Source organism: Manihot esculenta, chromosome 12 (assembly GCF_001659605.2).
Source record: "Manihot esculenta cultivar AM560-2 chromosome 12, M.esculenta_v8, whole genome shotgun sequence".
In the NCBI taxonomy this organism is placed as follows: domain Eukaryota; kingdom Viridiplantae; phylum Streptophyta; class Magnoliopsida; order Malpighiales; family Euphorbiaceae; genus Manihot; species Manihot esculenta.
In genome coordinates this window covers 20751231-20761386 of record NC_035172.2, presented here as the reverse complement: position 1 = coordinate 20761386, position 10156 = coordinate 20751231, and the positions used below count along the sequence as shown (strand labels likewise).

The 10156-nt window shown below is 31.5% G+C and overlaps 1 protein-coding gene across 1 annotated transcript; it reads right to left on the bottom strand.

Moving 5' to 3' along the window:
• Positions 1-4079: 4079 nt before the first annotated feature.
• On the bottom strand, positions 4080-8252 carry LOC110628164. Its single transcript, XM_021774685.2, has one exon. It carries the CDS (start codon positions 7367-7369, stop codon positions 4526-4528), a length of 2844 nt encoding a protein of 947 aa, XP_021630377.1. The 5' UTR covers positions 7370-8252; the 3' UTR covers positions 4080-4525.
• Between the last annotated feature and the right edge of the window lie 1904 nt (positions 8253-10156).

Sequence of the window (10156 nt, the reverse complement as noted above, 5' to 3'; positions counted from 1 at the left end):
CAAATGTGGGTCACTCATGCAAATAAGACATTCCTCTATGTATTATATATCCAAACTCGCAGCACTGACGAGGTCATGAGCCAGAAACATAAATGCCCTCATAAGAATAAGAAAAACTCGCAAGTCAAAAGCTTTGCCAGACACCGAGCTCTTAGCCCAGGTCAGTTCGACTAGCAAAGTCCCAGTAGAGATAGCCTGGTCTATCAATTAAGTAAAATTGACAAAGCAGAAGACAGTCTGAGTAAAAAAATAATAATGAGGTACAGGCCGAGGTGAAATATCATTCATCATCAAATACACATCTCCAGATCGCCATACATTCAAACATCAAAGTAAAGAGACAAAGAAATAAAAAGGCAAGGAAAGGACGCTTTTAACAGGAGCAGTTCTCGGGCCACGCGGTCATAAATAGTGTTTAAGAATTTACCCCTCGTCACTCATGTAATAACTGCTGAGGAGGTAAAGGAGCAATTGATGATCGCCGGGCTTTCTCTACCCTGGGCGAGGCCGGGCCCAAGAAGAGAACAATGGCCCAAAGCCCATCAAGCCCTCCTTAGACTGACCAACTCAGCATCTCAGGTCTCGACCCAGACTCGCCGGGCCGGATGGGTTATCCACGATCCCATACCCAGCAGGAAGAAGTCCAGCCCGGTGATGTGATGTGAGGGAGAGGAGCTGGTCCAATCAATTCGCAGCCCTGCCCGCACGTGCGCCGAGGGAATTAAATGGCTACTTGGCATGGAGAGGGGGTCTGACACGCCCGTACGTACGGACTTGAGTGACATAGACAGGTAGCACCAGAGCAGGAACAGGAGGGGCAGGAAAAAAGGAGATCTTTCTTTATTCTTCTTCCTGCTTCTTCCTCGACTCCATTTTTTTTTTTACATTATTCTTCTCTGCAACTCTTGCTTATCCATACTACACCAGTTCATGAACCTGACTTGAACATCGGAGGGTCTTCACCGGGGGCATCCCCGATAGACCCCTGACCATCTTTCCTTATTTTGCAGGTCCTTTCATCAAATTAAACATTGAGAGACCCAAATGATGGAGCAAGAAGAAAATCAGATTTATCAAAGTTAATGATAAATTATAATATAGTGCCTAAAGTTTTATATTAATAAATATTTAATCTTTTAATTTAAATTTTATATTAAAAGTAAATTTATTTTATATTTATCATATATAATATTAAATAAACATTTATTACAAATAATTTTTTACTATATAAAATATCATATATAAATATTATATATTAAAGTATTTCATTAAAGATTTATATTTACTATTATAAATCATGTACCTATTTTTAGTATATGAAAATTGTATTTTACATTAATAATATTAAATATATATGTTTTATGAGGTAAAGTAATCTCTTTTATAATTTTTATAAAAATTTATATATGTTAATTACGTCTCTTATGAAGTATTTGAGATATTTGATATTTTTATTTTGATCACTTATAACATATTTGTGATATATATTAATTTATTAGTTAATTCGATAAAAAACTGTATTTTATATCAATAATATTATATATTTATACTATAATTTTTTTATATTTTTAATTTTTATTAAACTACAATATGTATATAAAAATAAGAATGAGAAGTAAATAATGGGATTAGAAAAAAAATATTGTTGAAATAAAAATATGTATTTTAAGGACTGTTTTATTAGTCAAATAAAATTTTAGAGACTATATTATAATTTTTAGTAACTTTTCATATTCAATTTATTTCTGATAAAATGAAAAAAATTTAATTGTATTATTCAAAATTTAATGTTTTGAATATAAATATGAATTAACATAAATATTTTAATTTTTTTTATCCAATAAGACTTTTAAGGAATAATTTTACGGGACGTGCACGTGAATTACAAATTTTTAGATCAAATTGAGATAAATATAAAATGATTAACTTTATTGTCTGAAATTTTAAAATTAGGATATAAATATAAAAAATTATAAATATTTAAATTTTTTTATTGAATAGGCCAAAAAATTATATTGATATTGAGTCTTGATTCTAAGATCAATTAGAATAATTTTTCCTTTATGGCCTATCTAGGTTGAGTTGTGGGATTTGACGATTTACTTAAAAAGCCACTTATAGACCTTTACGCCCAATCCATGGCTGTTGGCACAGAGTTGACCGATATTTATTCTCAAATACCGTCGTTGCTTTTTGTCCAGAAAAGGAAGTTCACAATCTATAGGCCTTCTACCTCCGCACAGCGTTACTCAGTCAGGCTTTCACTCAAAATTTTCCATCACTGCTTTCTGGGCGTTCTCAGTCCCTAGGCTGATCATTCTAGTCGCCTACCAAGCTATTGTCTTATCAACTAGCTAATAAGATGTGGGCCTCATATTTATTATTTTATTACAATAAATTATTTATATATTTAATTTATGTTAATAATTATAATAGGTCATTATAAAAGTAAAATATATATATAATTTAAATAGGTAGATATAATTTATTTTTTAATTAAATTAAATTATTATATTTTTTTAATAAAAAATATAAATATACTAATTAAATTCTGAATGATAGAACTTTAAACTCTTAACCCTCTGATTTCACTAATTCAACAATCAGATCACATTTGAAAATATTAATAAAGGTATGAAATTGATTATTTCAATTTCACACCAAACTGAACTACAGTAACTGAAAATTAAACAATAATTTTTTATGAAGTAAATTAAAATTATATATGAATCGAATCGAATCAAAATATTGAATTAGATTAAAAAATTAATTTCTTTTAAATAAAAAAAATCAAAATTTAAGGGATTAACAAAAGATTGAATCTATTAGCAAAAATTGAACCGATTAATAAAAAATAAAAAAAATCAAATTAGATTTATTTATTTAAAATATAGAGACATAAGTTTTTAAGTGTGAATATATAATTAAAATTTTTTTATACTTATATTTATATTATAAAATTTTTTACATTTATATACTTAATCTACACTTATATTTTGGATGAAAAGATTTTTATTGGGAAAAAATTTTATATCCTACGTATATTTTAAAATATTGGCATATATTCAAAATTTGGTGATACTTATAATTTGTGTAATTTGTTGACACATTGTGTATGGAAGAAAATAGTAATCGGGTGTTCGATAATCATACCCATTATCCACCTCTTGTTGATGGAGCTAGGGGGCGGAAGAGATTTAGATCTTTAGGAGGCATGCCCATTACTCATAATCTTTATGACTTTTAGGACAGGTAGCGAAGTTGGAGATTCATCTTCGTCAAAGAGCAATCTTTAAGATCTTAATCAACATTTAATCACTGACCATAATCCCATTGTCTTTTTCTCACCCCATTTATATATATAAAAGCTGGTGGTTGTGGTGTTTGATAGAGTTGGAGTCGACTTTCTTACAGAGACTATGGGTGATGTAGCCATTTTGCTGGTTTAACTTGCTAACATGGCCAATGAGATCAGGCCAGAAAAAACTTCAGATCTCAAATTTGCTGGTGATGCGTTGCTTTCCCATGTTAAGTTTGGTATTTGTATATATTAATCTAAACTCTCACGATTATAAAACTTTAACAAATTAATATTTTAATTTTGATATGGAAGAAGAAGCTACCCTTACATTATCTTCTGACATTGAGAGAATTCTTAATGATTGGTGATTTCCTTTATTTGGTATTAATGTTAAAGCTATTATTAAGAAAAACACTTTATCGAAAACACTATTTAAAAACAAATTAAAAAATAATTAAAATTATTTTTACATAATTTAATTATAAAAACACCAAAAATTTTAAATGTAAATGATACTCTTTATTTAAAAAAAAAAAAAACTTTTTGAACGCTCCTGTACAAAGTTGTGGATATTTATTAGTTGAGAGCAAACTAGGCTACTACGACTTCAATGGGCTGAAGTTTGTCAACGGTTCACTATCATCAACCACCATTTGAAATTTCCATTTTGAAGAAAGCTCCCACAAGAGCTCTCCGAGAGAGAGAAAGAAACAACAGCAACTTCGGAGAACAAGGCTTCTGTTAGGAGTGTACATACTCTCAACCTTGCAATTTCCAATCAGAAAAGCAAAACATTGATTTCCTGCCTCTGAATCGTATGATAAACTACAACAGGCAAAATAAGGTCCAAGCTCTTTACAGAAGAAAGAAATTTTGATTTTTGTATAGGCCAAAAGCAGAATGTTGAGTGGAGAAATTACCACTCGTATAAATCTGCTTCGAGATCAACATAACTTCCCAAGTTTGATACAAATTGTAATGCCACCCTCCACAAGAAATCCAAAACGAAGGGTTTGTTGTTGGGGGAGATCAAACAAACAAGAACTAATAAGTTTCACCCGTTGAATCCAAGAGCCCAGAGGAAGAGCAAATGAACATGGCGACAAACACTTCCCCAGCTTCTCTATAGCTTTTCATCTTCAGCTCTGACTCTTAAATTTACGCCCCAATTGATTTTCCATGCTCAAAAGCATCCATTTGCTTCGTCCTGCAAGTTTACAACAGTCACGTCTCTGTTCTCTCTTCGACTCTTGGAAGATTACCACCCTCTTTGATAAAGGCTGGATTAAGAAACTTGGAAACAAAACCCCATAATTTGTAAACGTCTTCAAAGTTTGAAAGAAATCCTAGGGATGCAGTGACCACCTCAATCCTTATGAACCCACTTTTTCCATTATGTTGCTCATTTTCCATTGGCCTACATAGAGTGGTATCTTCAAGCTTCAAATTACCACGCTGCTGTTTTGGGCTCTCTAATATCCGTATGTGACTAAGAAAACCAATGCCAAGAGAGATACCTTCTCTTTCAGCAAGCTTTTGAACAACTTCGGGATTTAGCAGACCCCGGTTTCTATCTCTTATGTTGAAAGCAACAGCTGCACCCCTTTCATATTTTATTTTTGGGCCATAGATGTGAACAAGATGCACTCTTCCTTCCCCATCTGGACAGGGAAACCTCAGTTGAAGCAATGAGGTCACAAGCCAATTGACCAAAAATCTCAGCCTAAGTGTGGTTTTATTGAGACCCAGCATATTCACATGATCTAAATGTCGACAAATAACCTCAGGTTCCCTCCTATCCCACTCTTGGCCATCCCCATATTCCCCATCGCTGGTGTACTCTTCATCATCCAGGCTAGTAACAGATACTTCTCCTGGCTCTAGAGTTCGGCTTAGACACTCTCTATTGCTGTCCTCCATGCTAAATGACACCCTTCTTCCCCTGCTTGGATGTTCCTTCTCTTCCAACCCAAAAAATCTACCACCAGCATATCTGTTCCCTTCCCTTCTTCCTAACAACCTGAATTCACCTTCCGTTTCTCTTCTTATAGCACTCTCTTTCATCTCTGAACAAATAGCTGAGGTTGAGCCATTTGCTAGGCTATGATTCATAGCAGCAGACGTTGAACTATTAAGTTGAGATCTATTTATAGCGGTACTTAACAAAGAACCATCTGAATGTAGGTTGTTGTTTGCAGGTTCTTCTTCAATCTCATGAACATGTGGATGATCAGAACCCTTTTTACCATTTTGCAGAGTGCAGTTTGTTTCTGCAAACTGTTCTTCTTCAGGAACCTCCTTAACTCGGTCCAATTCTTGTGAAACACACATCACCGCAGCATCAAATGACAGCATATGATGGTCATCATGTGGCCCCATGTTTACCCCCTTGTCATCATATAAGGGGCTGCCATATATCTTTGATGTTCGTTTTGGAGAGGGCCGCTTGTTGCTATTCTTGCCAGAAAACCAGAAAGGTGGTAGGGGAGAGGACACTTTCTGTTTGTTCAACTGAACTGCTGCGTCTGATCCCAACGGACTCTGACCCAAATCAATCCAGAATGAGTTATCTGATGATTCATCTTCACTAAAGATTGGGCTTTTCATTACTTCACCAACTGAAACACTTTCAGTTTCTTCAAATATGGTGCTTGTGCCATCTCTATCAGAACTGTTATCCTGTTCCATCTCTGCCTCAAATACATCCCTCACCTGTGCAGATGTAAATGCACCAGAAAAAGCAGGCAACTGTGAGCCTGGACGAGCTTCTGTGGTAGTTTCAGCATTCCCAGCAACTTCATCATCTTCAATGCCCACCAATCTGTCCAGACCATCAACAGAATCACTCAAATACACAGGATATTCAGGTGTGATTTTTACCATTCCAGACCCTGTACTTCCACACTGATTCTGAAGGCTTCCCATCACAGATTTCTTGATAAGAAGACATCCAAAGCCAGTTGGATCATGCCCAAATACTCTGTAAAATGAAGTAATGATGAAATCAGGCCGAAACAAGGACAACCCAAGAGAATCCATATCTTTGGGACCCAAAGAACCAGCATCAAGCAAGACATGCCAATTGTTCTGCTGGGCCAGCGCCATCCATTGGTACGAATATTTGGCCCCAGTAACTCTTGACTGCACTGGGAACACAAATAAACCAACTGCAGAGTCCTTCTTCCTCCTCTTCTTACTTGAAATCTGTTTTCTCAAATCAGTGGAACAGAGTTTAAGAGTTGGCCATTTGAACCATGCGCTATTAACTTTTGCACCTTTTTCTTTGGCACTTTGAGCCATCCAACTCACAGACTGGCTCTCATAATCAAACATGGTCAACAACTTCTTGTTGGTATGAAAGGGGTACGATTCTGCAAGCAATTTAAATGCAGACCCTCTACTCACAGTAAAAACAAGGCCATATTCATCCTCAGGGATGTTCAGATGATCCATAATTCTGGCCTTTATATCATGTTCCACAGTGCCTTTCTCAGCACCACCATAAAGAGCATGATTACTTAAATTTGCAGTTATCTCGGATAAGCTAAATGTAGAAGACTCCCAATAATGCAAAGTCTGAAGATATGAAAAAAGCCCAAATCCACAGTAATCAAGACATACCTTTGGAGTCAAATGTGCATACTCATCTGATCTTAGCTGATCAATCCTCTCTGAAGACTGGTACTTTGGGTACATTGTAAGGAACTTGGAGAAAGCCTGATGGAGGTCAGGAATGGAATCTTCAGACTCAAATATGCGTTCTGCAGCCAGGGCAGTGGCTCGCAAGAATTCACGCTGGGCATGGAGTCTTGCTAAGGATCTTGATCGCCCAAGGCTCTCGTCCTGGTTTTCAAGTGACTCAGACTCCATGCCTTGGGATTTGAAGAGAGAACCATCTTCAGATGCTTCTTCAAGAGCCTCCCTCAGCTTATGTTCTTGCAGTTTCCGAAGAACTGATGAGTTTTTCTTGAGTTCAAAATTGGATTCAGACCCATCCTTTTTCCTGCTCTTCTTGTCCAAGATTAGAGCAGCACAATGAGATATGGGCTTCCACAGTGAAAGATGCATCAAAGCTTTTGACTTTACAACCAGTCTGAGACGGAACGAAGAAAGCAAACCTAGCTCAAGACTCAAGGAAACAGTTGGGTTCTGTTCAGTTTAGCCCATGTACGATAAACAAAGGAGGGCCAGTTTCAAACCCCAGGTGCTGCAACGAGAAAGAAAAGGTTTCTAATATAGAACTAGATCAAAGAAGCTGTGAATTTAGATTTCTTCCAAGAGTAACTATAAATGAAGAACCTAAAAATGAGAAGAGAACTTAACAGAAACTAACAAAGATGTCAGCTCAGCTCCAAAAAAAAAAAAAAAATCAGGTGAAAACCCACAGAAAAATAAATCCCAAAATTGAAATGACCCAATTCAATCAAGTCAAAGCTCCATTACAGTGAAAAGTTAAACAAGGAAAACAAATTTGGAAGAAACCCAATAAAGAGAGAGAGTCAAACCCTGGAACCCAAAACCAGATCCCCATATTTCGCAAAGGAAATTGAATCCAACAAGAAAATCAGAAAGAAAGAAAGAGAGAAATACGGGTTTCACATAAAGAAGCACTTAACCCTTAAAATCTGTGGGTAAAGAGATGCCAAGACTCCATTAACACAGCTGAGAGAGCTCAAACAGAACCTCTCTTTAATGAGCTTCTCTCTCTTTACAGCAACACAAATAAAAGCAGGCAAACCAAAACCCCTCTCCCCATTAAATGCTCATTTACTGCGACTGCTAAATCCAAAATCAAGACATACAAATATTGATAACCCACCATTCTCTCTCTTTCTCTCTCTTTCTCTCTCTCTCTGAATTGACTCTCTCTCTCTCTCTCTCTCTCTCTCTCTCTCTCTCTCTCTCTGCTTTCCACAATCTTCCACGATAACCTAGTTGGCGAACAGTGAGAAAGGACATTGACTTTCACAAAACAAATGTGATTGCTGTTATTTATTATTATTCTTTTCCTCCCTTTCACTTATCATATATTAAATCTTTATTATTTAATTAATTATTAAGAGTTGTAACACTAAATCTAGCCGCGGTCCGATTTTAAACAAGGTTAAATTTAGAATGAGAATCAATAAAACCATTCCCATTCAAAAACTAAATAATTATGGATAATTTTGAAGTTTAACAAAACTCATAATTGAGTATCAATTTATTTAATATTAAATAATTTAATCTTTAAATTTTATAATAAAATAATTATTCTATCAAATCTATTATTACTCAACTATTAATTAAAAAAATTAATTTAAATTTAAAAAATTAAATTATTATAAATAAAATAATTAACTTAAAAATTTTAATATTTACACATATTTTTATATTTTTATTTTATTTTTATTTTTTAACTTTAATTTAATTAATTTAAATTTTGATGCAATTTTAATTAATTTAAAATTAAAATTAAATAATCTAATTATTAAATAAGTAGTTTACATTTTTTTTAAAATGAAATTAAAAATCGAGAAAATAGAATCAATACACTTATTATCAAACTAAATTTGTGAGTGTAGTAATTGATAAATTTTATTGTATAGAAATAATTATAAATATTTTATAATAAATATATTATTTAATTTAAAATTAAAGCATATATAAAATAATTAAAAATAATATACTATTATAAAATCTTTATAAATACTGATGTAAAATAAAATTTATTTGTTGAAATTATTGAATATTATCCTTAAAATTAAATATATTATTTAACTATAATGAAGTACTAATTAATATTAATTTATATATAAAATTAATTTATATTTAAAAAATAATAAAATATTATATTTAGCATTCTATCTAAACTATTATATTTTAATTTTTAAAAATTGAGTAAAATTACACTCAAATATAAATACTTAGCTAATTAATTCAAAATTTAAATATTTAAATTAAAATTCAAAATAATATAAATATTCAATTTTTTTCAATTATTTGATAATTAATTTATATAAATAATAATAATAATAATAATACATGTGGTATGGCAACTAAATTATTAAAGATATATATATTATTAAAATTTAGAAATTTATAAATTAGCTAAAATTGCACTAAAATATAAAAATAGAGTCAATTAAATTAAAATTAAAAGATTTGAATTAAAATGTAAATATCGCTAAACATGGAGTTTTTAAATCAATTAACCTTATAAATATTAAAATTATAAAAATTAAATTATTATAAATTATATAAATTAAAAAGACCAAATTATTATAAAAAATTAAATTTAAAAAATTAAATTATTATAATTTAACAATAAATTTTAATAGTAAGATTATTTTATTAATAAAATTATTGACTATTAAATTATAGGAATTAAACTTTAAATTTTACTAAAATTCAGTTACCTAATAATCAATGTATTATATACCTAAATCTTATAAATTTATATATTATAATACATAAAATATTAATATTATTATAATTTTAAAATTTTTAAAAAGGCTTATAAAATGCTCCGTTTTAAATCATAACTAATTGCAACTATTTTATTAAGAGTAGTTTATAATAAAGTCTTGAGATTTAGTAAAATTTATAATTCAGTTTCTATTATTTTAATAATTAATAATATAGTCTTTAAGGTTTTTTTTAACAAAATAGTGGTTTCTTTAAAATTCACTATTACACTATAATAATTTAATTTTTCGAATTCATTTTTTATAACACTTTAGTTCCTTTAATTTTAATAATTTGTGATAATTTAGTATTGATAATTTTAATATTTGTAATAATTTAATTTATTTAATTTGAGTTGACTGTTTTAATTTATCATTGACTAACAGTAAAATTAATAGATTGACTATT